Source organism: Mustela nigripes, chromosome 10 (genome assembly GCF_022355385.1).
Source record: "Mustela nigripes isolate SB6536 chromosome 10, MUSNIG.SB6536, whole genome shotgun sequence".
Taxonomy (NCBI): domain Eukaryota; kingdom Metazoa; phylum Chordata; class Mammalia; order Carnivora; family Mustelidae; genus Mustela; species Mustela nigripes.
Window position 1 is genome coordinate 67160362 of NC_081566.1, and position 18894 is coordinate 67179255.

The window sequence follows — 18894 nt, forward strand, 5'->3', positions numbered from 1 at the left end:
AAAAAAAAAAAAAAAAAAAAAAAAAAAAAAAAAAAAAAAAAGTGACTCCAAGTTTATCAAAACAAAGTATTCCCCAACCTAGCAAGATGTACCTTCCTTACATGGCAGTTGAAAAGGCTAACCCTAACTCTTGTCCATTAAAAAAACCAAACCAAACAAAACAAAAGTCAAAAGAAATTCTGATAATTGGAGTATCTTCATCTTTTTTTTTTTTTTTAAGTTTTTATTTTATTTATTTGACACAGAGAGAGAGATCACCAGGAGGCCAAAGAGGCAGGCGGGGTGGGGGGGGAGGGCTGGGCAGGTTCCCCACCAAGCAGAGAGCCCAACGGGTAGCTCCATCCCAGGACCCTGAGACCATGACCAGAGCCGAAGGCAGAGGCTTAACCCACTGAGCCACCCAGGCACCCCTTCATCTTCTTATACCAGTATGATTCTTCTTCTTCTTCTTTTTTTTTTTAAAGACCATTTATTTATTTGACAAAGAGGGATCACAAGTAGGCAGAGAGGCAGGCAGAGAGAGAGGGGAGGCAGGCTTCCCCATGAGTGGAGCGGAGCCTGATGCGGGGCTAGATCCCAGGACCCTGAGACTATGTCCTGAGCTGAAGGCAGAGGCTTTAACCCACTGAGCCACCTAGCCGCCCCTAGTAAAATTATTCAAATTACAGTTGTTCAAAAATAGAACGGTCTCAGTTCCAAGTCCCTGAAAGTTTCCCAATAGAACATGAAAGAAAAGCCAGGTATTTTAAGAAGGATTCTGTCCCGGGGACAGCAGTTGGACTGTACAACCTCTACTTTTTCTTCTCCTTCATTTTTAGATCTCATTACACCTCTCATTAAGGGGTCTAATTTTGTGCTGCATTTCACTTCCAAATGTTATCTGGACATCAAAAATGCCTTATATGTAACCCTGGTTTGCATAATGTAGACTCTTCATTACACTAGCAAACACTTAATGAGTTCCTGTCACCTGCCAGTCAGCCTTCTAAGCATGTAACGGGAGGAATTAACTCATGTAATCCTCAACGCAGCCCCACAAGGTACGTTTACTATGATCATTCCAGGTTGAAGATTTCGCCTGAGGGTCCACGGATTATGAAGGACAGAGCTGCGGTCTGAATCCAGGCTGGCTGTCTCCAGAGTTAGTCTCTCTCTCTCTATTTTTTCCTTTTTTAAGATTTTATTTATTTATTTGACAGACAAATACCACAAGTAGGCAGAGAGAGAGAGGAGAGAGGAGGAAGCTGAGCAGAGAGCTGGAAGTGGGGCTGGATCCCAGGACCCTGAGATCATGACCTGAGCGGAGGGCAGAGGCTTAACCTGCTGAGCCACCCAAGCGCCCCTAGAGTTAACGTCTCTCTCTCTCTCTTTTTTTTAATAGTATTTTTTTAAGTTTATTTTTTTCAGTGTAACAGTATTCATTGTTTTTTGCACCACACCCATGGCTCCATGCAATCCGTGCCCTCTCTAATACCCACCACCTGGTACCCCAACCTCCCACCCCCCCCTTCAAACCCCTCAGATTTTTTCTTAGAGTCCATAGTCTCTCATGGTTCACCTCCCCTTCCAATTTCCCTCATCTCTTAACCAACATGACGCTGCCTCTCACTTGGTAGAGGTTTGAAATTGCCCCGGTTCTGACTGCTAAGATCTGTGTGGCATTTTGGCATGGCTCCCGCCAGCTGGGGGTTTGGTGAGTTGACACAAGAAAGCTGACCCGATCATAGGACCTACCAACAACCAAGGTGTGCCATATGCAGTCCGCATCTGAGAGCCAAAGGCCGAGAGTAGTAGTAGGACAGCTGCAGCGCGTCGGAACCGGGATCACAGTAACTGACAGGGGCGCAGGGCCGGCGGAGGAGAGGTTCTTAAAGGGCCAGCGCCCCCCCCTTCATCACCCCGCTGTGTGATGGGGGACCCGGTGGGTGGAGCTTCTTCCTGTCGAACCAGTTCAGGGACGGGGTTAACGCTACCTGTCAAGTGGGTTCCTGCCCGCCACCTCCTCTCTTCCTGTGGCCTCCCCCACCTCTGAAGCATCCTGGCCTCCGCCTTGTGCGACATTAGTATCTCAACCCTTCATCTTGATGGTAAACGCCTCGGCTGGAATCTTACTTTTGTTCCAACTCGAGATTAAATTTCCCGGGACAGCATTAGGTGGTTTGTTTTGTTTTAATGGTTGATTAATTAATTTTTATAGTCCTATAACTCCCACAATTTTATTAAAAAATGACTTCCAGGCTGCAAAACTGGCCTCTGCTGCTAATTAGATTCCATAGATCTGTCCTGAAAAGGATAAAACATTAAAAAATATATGATTATTACTAAAAGTATGGTTATGACAGGTCCGTTACCCAAGGTCTTTGACCGGGAGAGGAGCGGGTGGGGGAAAGCTCAGGGCGTTCTGCCAGCCCTATTTTCTCTATTTTCTAGGGCCGGCCCCCCCTGCCCCACCGCGGGACCTCGGCCGCGCCCCACCCCCTGCCCCGCGGCGTCACGTGGCGGCTGAGCTCCCCGCGCGCGAGCCTCTGTCCAGCGCCAGGCCCCGCTGGATGCCAGCGATGACGGTTGTTTGTTCGGGGACCGTACTCCGGGGAAAGCCCGCGGCCGCCCCGCACCCCTGCAGCCAGGCCGCGCAGGACAGCCCCGGAAACCGGCCTCCCGTGGGCAGGGGCGGGGGCGGCCCCCCCCCCCCGCAGACCCCTCCCCTCGGCGATGGCTTTCCCAGGTCTTCCCGGCCCGGGGGCCACCCCCAGAAGCAAGTCGCCCCGAGGGTGGGGGTTCTCGAGCCGCAGCAGCCCCGGGCGGCCCCCGCCCCTCGAGCGCCCGCGCTGGAGCCAGGCTGCCCCGGAAGGATCTGACCGGCCACTTCCTGCAATTGTCTCTCTGGACGCCGTCCGCGGGCGGCCAGCGCTCCCCGTCGCCCTCCCGGAGCCCGGCCTCTCGGCCGTCCCCGCCCCCCCGCTCCCCCAGCTCGGCCCGCCGCGCCGCGCTCCTGCGCCGCCCTCTCCGCAGCCGGCCGCGGGGGACCCGGGGTGGAGGCGGGGGGCCGGGCGTGCGCGAGCCCCGGGGCCACCCGCCTGCCCGGGGCGGAGGCGGACGCGGGCAGCTGCGCTCTGGCTCCCAGCAGGTCGAGTCCGAGGGGCCGCCCGGCGCGGGCTGGGAGCACTGCACAGCGCGGGAGGGGGCACGGCTTGGCCCTCCGCGCAGACCCCCGCGGCCCTGAAGGCAGCCCCCCCCACCCCCGTCCTGGTCCCTCGGGGCGCGCGCTCCAGGAAGAGGCGCAGGGAGGTCGGAGGAGGGGCCTGTCTGCACTTGATGGATAGCACTGGAGAAATGTCTGGCACTTTCTTTCCCCGTGGGGGAGGTGAGGCTGCGGCCACCTCTCCCCCGCACTCGTTCGCATTCCTGCCCGCCTGCTCGGGAAGGCCTTGGGTGGGGCTGCAGCAGGGCGAGCTGGGAGTCATCTGGCAAACTCTCCCGCACGCGGGCTTACACCCGCCGGCGTGGGAGCGGAGGGGCAGGTGGAGGGTCCAAACCTCAGCCGGGGTGAGAGGGTCCATCCATCCGTCCTGGCTCACAGGCCTCCCCAACGCTGGGGGTGTAGCAGTGCTCAAGCTGCTGTGGTCCGCGGACCCTGGGAGTCCTCGAGACCCTTTCAGTCGTCCGATGAGGTCAAGACCCCGCACAATCCTACGAATACTTTGTGACTTGACAGGTACACTGACCGTAGGAAGACAGTGGGGGAGACTGCTGTGTCTTAGCAGAAACCAAGGCAGACACCGAATGACTCATTGTATTCTTCATTACACACACTGGCAGCAGAAGAAAATAAAAATTAAAAAGCCAGTTTTTACTAAGCATGTCCTTGACAAAAAATATGAACATGTGATTGGTTTATTATAGTTATTTAAATGCGTTAATAAGGACTTGTTTTAATTTCTAATATGGTATACATGAATAGATTTAACCCACATAAACGAAAACTCTTTGAGGTTCTCAATAATTCTGAAGGGTGTAAACAGGTCCTTGGACCAGGAGTGTGAGGGCTGCTAGGGGGGAAGTCACAGGCTGTCAGGTAGCTGAAGGGGGACTGAGGCCCTTTGCAGATACTGTATTCCCAGCTTAAGTGGTCTTATTTGGAGTAAAGGGGGGAAACCACAGCTATGTTTTCTGGGAACCCACTCTCCTTCCAGAGACATTCGCTAGAATACAGATGTGAATGGCCTCTGCTCGCAAGAGAGACAAGACATACAGGCCCACAGCCCCTCCAAGCTTCCCCTCTCTCCTGTGTACTGGATCCAGTTTTGGGGGCGGAGGGGGACACAGGCATGTTTGTAGCCCAAGTGGAGTAGGCCTAGACATGGATTCCCCTCATGGCCTTTTCCTGTTGCCTCTAAGGTGGCTCTTCTCCCTCCCCAAAGAAGTCACAGTGTACCAAGTTTGACAGAGTGCAGGAGACAGGATTCAGGAGCCCACACCCTAGCCTGGCTTGAGTCAGGATGGAGGGTGGGTACACTTGTCTGTGTGTGTGCCACTGGGCATGACTGTGTGCTTTGGTCCAGTTCCATGAACTCCCAAGTTCTCCCCAACACCAGTCCTCCTGCATAGGTTGTATCTGGTGTCTCCACTGGGTTAGCATAACTGAGTTGTTCAAACTACTTCTCCGATCCTTTGGCAATGGCAGGGCTGCTGTGGGTGAGGCTGAGGTCTGGCACCTCTCTGTTACCTCTGGCACCAGTAAGGGGGGCGTGGAAGGCCAGGAGGGGAGGCAGGTCAGCCTCGAGTGCTACTCCCCCGCTCCCCGAGGAGCCAGTAGGTCCGAACTTTGCCTTTGCCCTGGAGGGAAAAAGAAGAGGCAGTTGGGATGGGGAGTAGCACACCTTACCCACTTACCAAAATGAGAGGAGAGTCTTAGGGATGGGAGTGGGTTGGCTGCTTAAGAAGGGGCCTGGGCGGGGATAACCTCCCCCCCCCCACCCCGCACCGCCCAGGGACTCCAGGGGATGGCGAGGGCAAGGGGCTTTCTTCTCTACCTTCATTTCTACATCTCCTCGGAGCTCCAGCTCAAAACCACCAAACTCTTCTAGCACAGCCTTGGTCTCAGAAGACAAGTGGATCTTCAGGGCTGGGAAGAATAAGGGAGAAGGAGGGAAGGTGGGGTATGGAGAAATAGGAGCAGGACCAGAAGGATGCTCTCCTTCCTTCCTTTTAGTCTAGAAAGCCTCTGAATTCAGAGTCCCACTCCTCCATTTGGAGTCTGACCATACTGGCCTCTCCCTTAGAATTCTAGACTCTATTGTCCGACACAGTAGCCACTAGTCACCTGTGGCCATTTATATTTAAATCATTTAAAACCAGGGGTGCTTGGGTGGCTTAGTCAGCTAAGTGTCTGAGTCTTGATTTCAGCTCAAGTCATGATATCTGTATTGTGCGCTGCACGGGGCTCCACACTGGGTGGGCATGGGGCTTAATATAAAAAAAAAAACAAAACTGGGTCGCTGGAGTGGCTCAGTCAGTTAAGTGGCTGCCTTTGTCTCGGGTCGTGATGTCAGGGACCTGGGATGGTGTCCCCACATCAGGTTCCCTGCTCAGTAGGGAGGTTGCTTCTCCCTCTCCCTCTGCCTCTCCTCTGGCTGGTCCTCTCCCCCGCCCCTTGGACTCCCTCTCCCTCTCTCTCTCAAATAAATAAAATCTTTAAAAAAATAATTAAGGGGTGCCTGGGTGGCTCAGTGAGTTAAAGCCTCTGCCTTCAGCTCAGGTCATGATCCCGGGGTCCTGGGATCGAGCCCCACATCGGGCTCTCTGCTCAGCGGGGAGCCTGCTTCTCTGCCTACTTGTGATCTCTGTCAAATAAATAAATCTTTTTAAAAATTTAAAAAAATATGGGGCGCCTGGGTGGCTCAGTGGGTTGAGCCGCTGCCTTCGGCTCAGGTCATGATCTCGGGGTCCTGGGATGGAGTCCCGCATCGGGCTCTCTGCTCGGCGGGGAGCCCGCTTCCCTCTCTCTCTCTCTGCCTGCCTCTCCATCTACTTGTGATTTCTCTCTGTCAAATAAATAAATAAATAATAAAATCTTTAAAAAAATTTAAAAAAATAATTAAGGGGCGCCTGGGGTGGCTCAGTGGGTTAAGCCTCTGCCTTCTGCTCAAGTCATGATCTTAGGGTCCTGGGATCGAGCCCCGCATCGGGCTCTCTGCTCCATTGGGAGCCTGCTTCCCCCTCTCTCTCTGCCTGACTCTCTGCCTACTTGTGATCTCTCTGTCAAATAAATAACATCTTTTAAAAAATAATTAATTAATTAAAACTAAAAATTAAAAAATTCAGTGCCTCAGTTGCACTGACCACTTTTTTTTTTAAAGATTTAGTGATTTATTTGAGAGAGAGAGAGAGAATGTGCGCATGAGCACAGGGAGGGGCAGAGACACTCTCCTGCAGACGTCCTGCCGAGCAGGGAGCCTGACTCAGGTCTCCATCCCACAACCCTGAGATCAGGACCTGAGCTGAAATCTAGAGTCAGACCTTGTTAACACCTTGTTAGGAACATTAAATTTAATGCTCACGAAATCTTTAAACAGAATCTGGCGCACAGGAAGCACTCTGGTAAGTGGTTGCCGTAACTTACTGAACTCAATACTCATTTTAGGGCTGAGGGAACGGAGGCCTAAGGGAGGAGATACACCCCACCTGCAAGGTCAGATCTAGGCCCCTACTCCTGACCTGGTATCCCCCACACTTCTTTGAACTTGCCCCGCTGCTCCTGGTCTTGTTGAATCCTTGAACCATTTCTGAGAACAGGATCCTTGAAGACTGACCTCAGGGAGGGGCTTTCTCCTCCTGACTGCTCCAGGCAGTGCCCAGGGAGAGTCTGCTGAGCCAGAGCCCTTGGGGCTCCCAAGTAGCCCTTCTCCTGCCTTGAGGCTTGGATGGGGTCTGCATGAGGCGCCTCTGGTGGGTCTGGGTCATCGTAGCACCCCGAGGCCCAGCACTTGGCAGTCACTCAGTACAGGTCTAACGGAGTTGCTTCAAGTTGAGCATAGCAGGAGACAGCCGGAAGCCGGACTGGGGAAGAGGGAGGGTCTGCCCGCACTAGGTGCCTACTGAGAGGAGGGGCTGTGCTGGCTCTTCCACAGCCCTGAGACAGGTGTCACTTTGCAGATAAACAGCTGAAGCTCAGAAAAGTCCAGTGACAGTTATACCTGGTCATGTCATTTGGGTTTCACACCTAACTCTTCTAAGGTACGTCTCTTATTCTCATCTTACAGAGAAGGAAACCGGAGGCTGGAGGCACAGCTGTGTGGGTTGTGGAGTGGAGATTCCCACCTCAGCAGCGGCTGCCTGAAGCCCTCCAGCACATTCGAGAGGGCTCAGAGGCACCGAAGGACAGGCTCCCCTTGGGGAACTGCTGAACACAGCCCAGAAAAACTTGGAAGCACTTGGCAGGAGGGGGCTGGCGCTCTGACAGCACTGGAGGTGATGGGCCCACACGAAGCCCAGGCCGGGTCCCAGCACCCTGGGTGGGGTGCCCACCCGCCCTTTCCGGCTGCCTGCGGCAGCTGCCTCACCTTCCCCATTAGACTCCATTCTGGAGGCGGTGTTGACGGTGTCTCCGAAGAGGCAGTACCGGGGCATCTTTAGCCCGACCACACCAGCGCACACAGGCCCTGCGGGGAGCGCAGGGTGGCAGCCGGGTCTGAACGCAGGGTGGTTGCTGGGCAGGGGAGAGGCAGGACCGAGGCCCCTGGGAACCAGGTGTGTGTGTGTGTGTGTGTGTGTGTGTGTGTGTGTGTGTGATGGGGGCGGTGCGGGGGGGGGGGCGGCCTGGGGACAGTCCCGCCCTCGAGGAGTCCCCCTCACCCGTGTGGATGCCGATTCGCAAGCGCAGCTCCTCCTGTGGCCGATGGCGGATGCGGAAGGAGCGCACGGCGTCCAGCAGCGCCAGCGCCATGCGGGCCACCTCCCGGGCGTGCAGCAGCCCGTTGCGCACGGGGAGCCCGGAGACCACCATGTACGCGTCGCCAATGGTCTCTACCTGCGGGGCCGCCCAGGATGCACGCCCTGAGCGCCGGGCTGGGCCGGGCCCGGTGCCGCCCGCACACTGTGAGCCCCGTCTGTGTTTCCACGCCCTCGTCCCCTGCGTCCTTGCTCTGCCTGGTCCTGGGGCTCTGGGTGACAGTGTCTGCCCGGGTTTCATGGGCCCCTCTCTGGACGTTCTCTGGCGTCCTGCCCTTCCCCATGCTCTGACCCCGTCCATTACCACCTCACCTTGTACACATCAAAGTTATCTATGACGGCATCGAAGCAAGTGTACAGGTCATTGAGCAGGGTGACCACCTGGAAGGGATAGGGAGGAAGGACCCCCAGCTGGGATCGAGTGGGAACAGTGGAGCCAGCAGGCAGGTCCGACGGGGCGCAGCTTGCAAGGCCAAGCACACGGGCCTGGTTTCCGCCCGGCCTCACCTGCATGGGCGTGCTCTCCGCGGACAGGGCCGTGAAGCCCACGATGTCACTGAAGTAGATAGTAACACTGTCGAAGGCTTCTGCCTGGACCGTCTCCCCACGCTTCAGCTGCTCAGCCACGGAGCTGCAGGGTCAGGGATGGGGAGGGGATCAGAGCATGAAGGGGGGATCCGAGCACGAGGGGGGGGGCGGGGGGCGGGGCACGGGCGAGGCCCTCACTGCGGCAGAATCTGGTAGAGCAGAGCCTCAGCTCTGCGCTTCTCCTCCAGGTAGGCCTGGGTCCGCTCCTCCACGAGCCCCTCCAGGTTGTTGGCATACTGCTCCATGCGGGACAGCAGGTTGTCCAGGATGTTGCTGCTGTTCTCTCTGATGCCGGGGTCGGGGGACAGGGATGCAGTGAGAGGAGCACCCCGTGGAGCACCCCCCAGCCCTGCCGCACCCACCCTGGCACTCACCCTTCTCAGGATTCATGTCAGCCCACCCCCCAAATGCGGTGGGGTCCCAGGAGAGGGTTGGGGTTGGGGAGCCTGGCGGGATGGGTGTGCCGGGGGAGAGGGCGGGAGGAAGGTTCCCATCTCTGAGACCCCCGAGTCTGGCCTGGAGAGACCTTGGCTCCTTTGTTCATCTTGGGTGAAGACAAGCAGGTTAGGAGGCAGAGGAGGTGGAGAGGGTCAGCCCGAGGGAGGATGGAAGGTGGCCCGCAGGCCCGCAGAGGGGCGTGGGGAGGGGCTGCTGGGGCACACTGCCGCAGGGAGGGCCAAGGTGGGGGCCCCTGTGGAGGGGTGGGAGGCCAGAAGCCTGTTGGCTCTGCTCTGCTGCAGAGGAGGGGATGGTGGGGGGGGCAATGTTGGTGGGGGGAGGGGCACGAGAGGTTGGGGATGATGGGACAGCTGATGGGAGCAGCCGGGCAGGGCAGCCCTGGGGGGGGCTGGGGGGGGCAGGGGAAGGCGCCAACCACCTGTTGAACTTGCGCAGCATCAGGCGAACCTGCTGGAAGGTCGGCCGCTCCTGCGGCTCCTCCGCCCAGCACCGCTGCATCAGCTGGCCCAGCTCCTCCAGGCCGCTCTGCAAGGCCAGGGAGGGCCGGAAGGGGGGTTGCTCCCCCCGGGTCACGCGCTCCACGATCTCTGCGCAGTGGGGAAAAGTGGGGCTGAGGTGAGGGTCCTGGCAAGGGCCAGGGAGAGCCCGTGCGGAGGGCAGGGCGGGAGCAGGCCCGGGCAGGGAGGGCATGACTCGCAGTCCCTGGCACAAAGGCTGGTGCAATTGGGGTAGGGCTAGGGGACAGCAGGGGTCTCTCACCTTTGGGGCTGAGGTCCAAACCTTCCACGTGGAAGACACCGCTTCTTAGGGCAATCTCCTGAAGGATGATCCCAAAGCTGTACACGTCCCCTGCCTGGGAGCCACGGGCAGGGGGTGAGGCCATTCGCAGGAGCTCAGGGGCTGTCCACAACTTTTCTGCAGGTCAGAGGTCAGGAGTCATGGGGCGAAGGGCCTTAAAACTAAGGGATGGGGGAAGCAAGGTCCTAGAAGATGCAGCCGGAGTGACCTGGAGTCATCACACCAAGTGGCACAGGGAAGCCTCGGGACCACTGTCAGGCTCCCCTTTGCACTGGAGGATGAACTGAGCCCGGAATCAGGAAAGGCCTGCTGAGTCCTAGAGAAGCCAGACATCAGGCCTCCTGCTGGGCTGGGATTGGAAAGTTGGGGGGGGGGGGGTCTTAGGGTTAGGGTTAGGGCTCACTGGCATAGAGGGTGTGGCCTTGCTCTGGTTCTGGGTCCCTGAAGCTTTCCAGCCCAAAATCAGTGATCTTGAGCACGAAGCGCCCGTCTACCACGCAGTTGGATGACTTGAGGTTGCCGTGGGAGCAAATGGCCCCACTGTGTAGGAACAGCATACCCTGGGGAATTTGGGGAGGCAGAGGCCTTGGTATCAGTGGGACCTACAATTGAGGCTGAGGAAAAGCATGCTTGGCCCCTCCCCCACACGTCCCACCTTGACGATGTCCCTGGTGAGAGAATACCGGAACATCCAGTCTAAGGTGATGCTCTCGTTTTCCAGAATGTCCTGCTGGGCAGTGAGAGTCAGGCATGTACCCTGGGGACTCCAGGGCCGGTTCGGAGGCCAACTGACACAAACCCGCACAGCAGGACAAAAGCCTTGGATTTACTCCAGTGCGTCTGCACCCCCCACAACCCTACCCCCAGCATTTTACAGATTAGACAAATAAAGGTCAGAAAGCCAGAGAAGCTTGCCTGGGGTCATGGCCAGTGGGGGACAGAAGCAGGGCTAAACCCAGATCTGCTGACAGTCCTTGTCCCTCACCTGCAAACTCCCACGGGGACAGTACTCTGTGAGGATGCAGATGTTGGGGGGGTCAGTGCAGGCGCCCACAAACCTGGTCAGGTGTTCATTCTGTACATCCCGCATCTGGATGTGATAGCCAGTATCAGGAACCCGGCAGAGACCTCGCTCCTCACCAGGTGCCCCCCGCCCCTTCAGGGACCCTCTCAGTCTTCTTAAGGCCCTATTCACTCTGCAGACAAAGTCTAGGAGCCTGGTGATTCCCACCCGTGCTCTGAAGAACACTCCCGCCTCCCCCAGAATGTGCTCCCTGCTCACTCTGCCTCCTAACCCTCCACCCCCCAGGGGCATCCAGTACAGCTCCTCAGGGACCCCCTCCATGGTTCCTCCACTAGTCTCTTCCCTCATTTAGGACCCTCTCCCCCGCGCACCATACGTAAGGGTCCATTCCTTTCCTGGCATACCCTGTCGCCCTCCCATGACCCTCCCGTGGCTGCCGTCTCACTCCCCCACATTACATGCTTCAGTTCAAACAGGACTTTTCGCGTCAGCTCAATGCGCTTACGATTCACACGTTTCACGGCCACGAGGTTGCCCTGGGCAAGGAATGGAGGATGTCACCAAGATGGCCCTGTGGTGGGGACCGCCCTGTGCCCTGCCCCAAGGATGGCAGTCTTTCCCCTGGCCCACCTTGTAATATGCTGTCCTGGCAAACACTTGGAACTGGCCCTCTGTGGTCAGCAAGGAGCCGTAATTGGAACCTCTCTGGAGGGATGGAGAGCAGGAGGGGTGGTCCTGCTGCGAGCCTCACCGCAGGTGCCGTTCTCCGACCCGGTGGCCAGAGCTCTGCCCCGCCTTAGCCTGGTGTCAGCCTGCTTCTCTCTCCACATCATAAAATCCTTCTCTGGTTCTTCCTTTTTTTTTTTTTTTTTAAGGATTTTATTTATTTATCTAGTTATTTATTTATATTTTTTAAAGGTTTTCTTTCTTTATTTGACAGAGAGAGAGAGAGTGCGCAAGTAGGGACAGAAGGAGAGGGAGAAGCAGGCTTTCCACCAATCGGAGCCCATGTGGGGCTCAAGCCCAGGATCCTGGGATCATGACCTGAACTGAAGGCAGATGCTTAAAGACTCAGCCACCCAGGCGCCCCTTTTTATTTCTTTTTAATATGTATTTTCCCAAACACTATTTCTGAATCTTGAAAGCCTCCTGTGAAGGAAGGCTCTGTGGGCATAATTGTGATCTGAGGTCCTCTCACAGGGGCAGGGAGACTCACCCCAGGACACGCAGCACGTGAAGGCTGAGCTGAGACTAGAACCTTGCTGTGGGCCCCAGCCCCCAGGCCCTGTCACCGAGCCCCACACCCCACCCTCCCACACCTTCCCCTCACCCCTGCTCTTACCCCACTCAGGGTCAGCCGACTACCCGCACTCCGGAGATTCCTGTCCAGACCGCCGGGCTGCACGTCCTCCCAGCGCACCCGCCACAGCTCGGAGGCCAGTTCCTTCTCCAGCTGCATCTTCCTGGGGCAGCAGACCTCTCTCTGAACCCATGTCTGATCCCCTGGCCCTGGGCTGGGCAGCTGAGCGGCCCCTCCTCTGAGCCCTGGGACCACCGCAGGTGCCGACAGGGGTGGGGGACAGGGGAGCCCCTTCCTCTATCAGCTGAGAGTCAGGGGGTGTGGGGAAAGTCCTGCCTGCCCCACAGGGACCTTGGGCAGTCACTTCATGTCTCTGAGCCTCATGTCCTTATGTTCAAGTGTCCTGATTTGGGCACTGGTGACCTCGACATTTATTTCAAAGCATTGTTATAAGAATGAAAAGAAAACAGCGTGTGGCAGCGCCTGGCCCATCATCTCAGCTCAGCCAGCACTGATCTTCCCTCCCTGCGTTAATGTCTGCATTCCCCCCGTTTGGCTCCCACTGGAAGGGGGGAGTGGGGCTCCCTCACTTCCCGCCCCTGCTCCGGGTTCAGCACCCCTGCTCAACAGACTGGGCCCACTGCCTCAGGGCCACCATTCCCCATCAGGTCTGCACATCTGACGGAAGGAGACACCAGCCCCCAGGCCAGAACCCACAGGCCTGTGATGCCCAACCGCTCTGCTCTTCCCCGGTGTCCCCGTCCCTTCCAGGCCCTTCTCTCCTCCCTGTGTCCTCCGGCTTTCTAGCCTCCTCCTTCCTCATCTCCTGTGACCTTCCCTCACTGTCCTGCTCCTCTGCCCCCTTCCCTCCAGGTCCCTGCTGCTTTCTCCACTAGTCTCACTCCCCACCCTCATCCCAAGACTCACCTGTATATGAAGAAGGAGACAGTCAGAATGCTGAGCAGGGAGAGGCTGCCCACCAAAGCCAGCACTTCCAGGGTGGAGAAGTGATCTGCACAAGCGTCCAGGTTCCAGCAAGAGAGATTTGGGTTAGAGAGCAGGAGGGAGAAACTTCGAATAGTTAATCACTGAACCAGGAAGATGGATGCAGGGAGGCAAAGGCAGGAGGAGTGTCTTCGAAAACCCTCCATGCGGGACAGGGGCACCTGTCTGACTCCTGAAGCAGGGGAAGAGACAGTCTGTCTCCAGAACCAAGGCCTGGAAGGCATGAGGCAATCACCTTGGTTGCAAGCTGGGTCCTCATTGTCAAAGCCGCATTCGGGGGTGTCGGGAGGAGGGTGCCCCAGGGCCCAGTTCAGTTTGCGCCCTGGCACAGCCACCAGCTCCTGGGAAGTCCCATTGTAGTTCAGAACAACCTGCGGGAGGGCAGCAGTGGAGGCGGGCGAGGCCTGGGGTGCCGCCTCCTGTCCCGGGGAGCAGGGCTGCCTCCCACTCACCCCAAGTGGGCTTTCTAAAGAAAACTCCATGCAGAACCCCAACTTGACATTCAGGGCGTTTATAACCTTGGGCTGAAGCACATAGGCAGCAGGAAAAGGCAATGTTCTCAGTCCACACTCCCAGGCCTAACACAAGTATCCCTTCTCCAGGAAGTTTTCCTGGATGCTCTGCTCCTCAGGGCTTGTGGTGCCAATTCCTTCCTGTCCCCACTGAATGTAGAGAGCTATATAAGCCCCAGATCAGCCTGTCTCTGGGGGAGAGGGTCCTGCCTGTCTGAGGAGACATGGACTTCCTGAGGGTAGGGCTGTGCACCCTCCTCACACATGGGGTTCCCCAAGGGCAATGCCTATGGGTCCCTGTCATTCTGGCTGCTCCCCTGGACTGGAGCTGGGTCTCTCATCCAGGGATCTCCAAAAGTGATGACTGAGCAGAAATGCCCTGGCACAGCTGTGGGGGAAGGCCAGAGGACAAGAGGTCAGTGCCAGCTGGCACCGTCTTCTGGGGGCACAACCTTACCCTGAAAGTGCCCGTCTCAGGATGCATATCCCAGAGGGAGAAGTCGGTCTCCCGATCTCCATTGCTGTCCATGTGCAGGTATCCTGCCACACCTGGGGCATGGGGGGAGAGGGCTGTTTGGAGAGAGTGCCAGCTCAGCACTCTCCCCTGGGTCTCTATCCCTCGGTCCTCTTTGCCTTGCCCTCCAAACACATGAAATAGTAACAAAGTGTTCACAACATGTGTAATGACAAAAGGGACATATGTATCAGCAGTAGGAATGATTGAAGTTGCGTACATAGGAGGACATTTTTTTAAAGATTTTATGTATTTCTGGAGAGAGAAAGCAAGACACAGGGCGCCTGGGTGGCTCAGTTGGTTAAGCCGCTGCCTCTGGCTCAGGTCATGATCTCAGGGTCCTGGTATCGAGCCCCGCATAGGGCTCTCTGCTCAGCAGGGGGCCTGTTTCCCTTCCTCTCTCTCTGCCTGCCTCTCTGCCTACTTGTGATCTCTCTCTGTCAAATAAATAAAATCTTTAAAAAAAAAAAAGAAAGCAAGACACAGCATGAGCGGAGGGGGAGGGGCCACGGAAGAGGGAGAACAGACTCCCCACTGAGCAGTGAGCCCTGGCTGGATCCTCAGGGCCTGATAACCCAGACTGAACCACCCAAGCACCCCACTTAGGAGGCCTTCTAGAGGGAGCTAGGGAAGTGGGGAAGGAGGCCCAAGGGAAGCTGTGGAGCTTCCTTATATAAGGACAGACATGGTGAGTAACACCCCCCCCCACCCCGGCATCTCATGGCCTCCTGCATGGGGTGCCCAAAGGTAGCCTATCTCTGTCACCTCCAGCCCCTGACCTCGGAAGCTCCGGTTCCACATCCGCTGGGTGACGGCCTCCCCATCCATGACAGTTCCCCCGTGCGCCAGCGTCTCTGTCACTGCCTGGACATAGAGCAGGAGCCCGTCGTGGAAGGCTGCTGCGATGGTGTTCACCTGCGGCGGTGAGCAGAGCTTGGCTGGGGTGGGATGTACACGGGGTGCTGAGTGGGTGCTGAGTGGGGCATCGTGGAGGAGGAGGAGGAGATGGAGGGTCCTGGGAGCTCGGAGGAGGGCAGGAGAAAACACCTCCACAGGACAGAGATTTTTCTACTAAAAGATGCCTCTACCAATCCCTCTGCATCCGAATCCTGCTTGGCAGGTAGGGCAGGACGTGTCATCCTCATTTTACTGCGAGGATCTGAGTTTCAGAGGCTGAACAACTTGTCAGTGTCCCTTCTTGGTCATCCCGAGGAGTGGGAACTGGGGGAAGGGGAAGCATGGGAGGCCTGGGCATGCAGAGATGGCTAAGAGGACAGGCAGGCTCCTGGCAGAGGGCCAGGGTGGGGGTGCGGGCTGGATGTCCATGCTGGAAGGTCCCAGGATCCTTCCTACCAGGCCATCCTCCACTGTGAAGTTGAACTGCTCACGGGCCAAGTGTTTTAGCTGCTGCAGGAATTCCAAGTACTCGGGATTACCGGGCTCTTTGTACGTGATGATCTTGGCAGCCTGAGGAAGGGGTCAGTGGAGCGGGGGAGCTGGGAGCCGATCCAGTCCTCCCAGTACCCTGGGGCCCACCTCCCCCAGTGCGGCTCTGCTTCGCTCAAGGTCAAAGTGGGTGGGCTCCCTGTCGTGTGTGAGCAGGGGACCCCGGGGAATGACTTCTTGAGTTCTGCTAGTCTGTGCCATCGGAACACTCTCCCACCCCAGGCCCATTCCTCATCTTTTTAGCCTCCTGGCTCTGAAATCTCCCAGCCCTCCAGCCACCCCTCACCCCCCTCCTGCCCTTCCTCTCCTGCCTCCCTGAGCAATCAAGAGCCTCACCCAGAAACTGGGTGCCACCAGCTCCAATTTCCACGGCCTGGGCTTACAGCCTAGACACTCACCTGAAAGGCCCGGTGGGCACGGATATCCTGCCCATCCCCCCTCTCCCAGGGCCTGTGGGGAGCAAGGCCGTGTGCACCTTGCAGGCTTTGTCCAAAGAGGTCCAGGTGGAAGAACACGTAGTCCTCCCCACTTAGACCAGCTTCCATGGCCAAAAGCATCAGCGTTCTGAAGGCATCTGGGGAGCTGCATATGTAGATAACTGGGGAGGAAGGGGGTGGTCAGAAAGAGAGAGAAGCTGGATCCCGGCGGAGTGGGAAGGAGGAACTCGGGGAAGGAAGTGCACGGACTCCACGCTGGTCTCGGCCGAGGCTGAAGGAAGGTGGAGAGGGCTGGGAGGGGTCGGTGGGTGGGCGGGAGGGAAGGAGCCGAGACAGGGCGAGCCGGCAAAGCCGAGCCAAAGGTGAGGAAGGTGGGGTGAACCCGGGAGGGAGAGGAGGAGGCGGGCCGCTGGCAGGGGGCTGGCAGGGGAGAGGCAGTGTGGAGGAGAACATGGAGGGGAAAGGCTGCTGGGAGGCGACCGAAAATGGAGGAGGAAAGGAGGGCTGGGCGTGAAGCGGGACCTACGAAGTGTCAGGCGGCCGCGAGCGCTTTCGGCTGGAGGGAGCGGTGGCACGCGGGCGGGGCGCGTGGGAGCGCAGGACCGCGGCGAGAGCGCGCGGAGGAGGAGAGAGGAACGGAGCCTCCGGCCGAGGCTGCGGGGCGGTGGGGGAAGACCCGCCCGCGCCGCCCCCCTCACCTCGGCCTTTGCGCCTCACGGTCCGCAGCAGCAGGGCATAGTGGTCCAGGTCGCCCTCGGCGAACTCCAGGTGGTCCACGGTGATGTTGAGGCGGTCGCGCACGCGCATGTACAGCCCTTCCACCACGAAGAAGCAGGGCTGGTCGTCGCCCGGCCGGTAGGCGTAGAGCACCAGCGCCCGGCGCTCCCAGCCCAGCCGTCGGTGCAGCGCCGCCACCAAGTCGCCCAGCTTGGCGTGGCTGGGCCCGGCGCGCGTGGTCAGCGCGTACTCGTCCTTGGCCCCGAAGCCCAGCGCGGGGGCGCCGGCGGTCAGCAGCGGCACCCGCCAGTGCGCCGTGAAGCGCCCCACCGGGGCGGCCGCGTACACGCACCCGGGGCCCAGGAACACCGCGGGGCTGTGCTCCCACTTGAGGTCCACCGCGGCCAGGGGCGCGGCGGTGTCGGAGCAGACGCCCCTCGAGTCCTCGCTGCTGCCCAGCACGGTGCGCACCGTCCAGCCGGGCAGCAGGTCAGGCCGCGCTCGCACCCCGGCCAGGGCCAGCTCCACGGCCGGTCCCACGCGCGCCCACGACCACGGGTACGAGGTGTTGGCCAGCGGCAGCACCACGGCCACCGTCAGGTTGCCCGCGTGGCCGCCCGGGAGCAACGGCAGCAGCGGCAGCGGGAGCAGGAGCAGGAGGGCTCCGGCGGGGCGGCCGGGGCGCAGCATGGCTTCAGCCCGCGGCTCGGCGGGCGGGCGCTGCCCCTCTGGCCTCTTCGGGGCCCTGCGGTTCAGCGGCCCCTCGCGGGCATCGGGCTGGGCACGCCGCCCCCTCCCGCTGCGTGGCTCGGTGTCGGCGGCGCGAGGGGCGCGTGGCGGGCGCGGCGGGGCAGGTGGGCGCGGGCAGCCGAGCGCCGGGCCCCGGAGGACGAGCGCGGCGACCGCGCGCGGGCGCATGTGTCAGGAGGAGCCGGCGTTGGGGGGAGAAGGATGCGAGAGGGCGCGAGGGAGGGGCGGGGAGTGGAGTGTTTGTGTGCGCGCGTGAGCGCCTGGCCCGGGAGGGTGCCAGCAGGGGCGTCCGGCCGTCCGGGGGGAACGGGGGAGGTCCCGAGCCGAGCTCCGAGCCCTTCCTCCCGCCGCTTCCCCTCCCAGACTCGGCGACCGGCGCTTTAACCCCTTCGTCCCCTCCCCGAAGTCGCGGACAGGCCCGCGCCCCCAGCCCGCGGGCTCTCCCCCGAGACCCTCCGCGCCTTCCTCTTCCGAGAGCGGCGCCCGCACGAGAGGCTTCGGCGCTGGGATCGCGAGCGGGACCAGAGACGCGCGTGGGGCCCGCGGGGGCCCTTTTGCGCCCCACCTCGTCCCTCCCCCTACCTGGTTCCGTTTGGGGAAGAGAGCTGTGCGGGCGCGGGGTCTTGGCAAGAAGAGGCGCGAGTGGACGGAAGTGTGTGTGTCTGGGGGTGGACGGGAGGGCGGCGGGTTTCTGGAAGGGCGTTAAAGTAGGTGAGCCCGGGGTCCCCGTGACCCAGTCCACCCAGGACCGCCCCTGCCCCCACCTTCCAGATTGAGCGGATTCTTGGAGAAAATGGGCCCAGTGGCAGGGCGGAGTTAACCCTTTAGTTCCCGAACGGTTATGGGAGGGGGAGGAGAACGTGCGGTGGCTGGAGTGGGGAGGAGGAAGGGTGGTGACCTCGGGGCCGCTCGCGGAAGGTGAGCGAGTTTGCTTCGGGTTGAGGGGGTTGTTCAAATGGGATTTGCGGTGACGGTGGGAGATGCCGTTGGCAAGGACCGGTGGAGGCGTCCACTGGGGAGAGGGGCGGGGGGGGGGGGGGGGGGGGGGGGTCCGGCCGCCGCATCCCCGCGCTGTGGCATCCGTCTGCCCTCTCGTGGCCAGCGGGGGTCACTGACGCAGCTGCGCCGCCGCGCGCTCCGACCCTGCGCGGGGACCGAACCCAACCCCGGAGAACTCTGCCGCAAACCGACCGGCTGCGCCCGCGAAACGCTCAGGGCCTGAGGGTAACTGCACGCGTCGATGTGCCTTGGAGGAGGAGTCCCCTGCTCGGGACGAAGAGCCGCCGTGTAACCTGACTGAGGACCTCAAAGAACGAAGGATAAATTGCTCAGAGGCTTAGATGGGACTTCGCTTGCTTTGTGGGACAGGACAATCTCCAAAGAGAAAGAATTCA

The 18894-nt window shown here is 59.2% G+C and overlaps 1 protein-coding gene across 2 annotated transcripts; it reads right to left on the bottom strand.

Moving 5' to 3' along the window:
- Positions 1 to 3829: 3829 nt before the first annotated feature.
- On the bottom strand, positions 3830 to 18512 carry NPR1 (natriuretic peptide receptor 1). Of its 2 annotated transcripts, none has more exons than XM_059413907.1 (22): positions 16732 to 18512; positions 15995 to 16194; positions 15504 to 15617; positions 14930 to 15065; positions 14094 to 14185; positions 13360 to 13495; positions 13047 to 13131; positions 12162 to 12282; positions 11450 to 11524; positions 11278 to 11355; positions 10781 to 10885; positions 10451 to 10522; positions 10199 to 10355; positions 9757 to 9912; positions 9416 to 9584; positions 8677 to 8823; positions 8458 to 8581; positions 8263 to 8331; positions 7855 to 8029; positions 7563 to 7661; positions 5034 to 5125; positions 3830 to 4836 (listed from the first exon to the last, which is right to left on the bottom strand). In XM_059413907.1, exons 1-22 carry the CDS (start codon positions 17666 to 17668, stop codon positions 4774 to 4776), a joined length of 3402 nt encoding a protein of 1133 aa, XP_059269890.1. In that variant the 5' UTR covers positions 17669 to 18512; the 3' UTR covers positions 3830 to 4773. The 2 variants fall into 2 exon arrangements, with proteins under 2 accessions (XP_059269890.1, XP_059269889.1); XM_059413906.1 differs by having other exon boundaries at positions 10451 to 10525.
- Between the last annotated feature and the right edge of the window lie 382 nt (positions 18513 to 18894).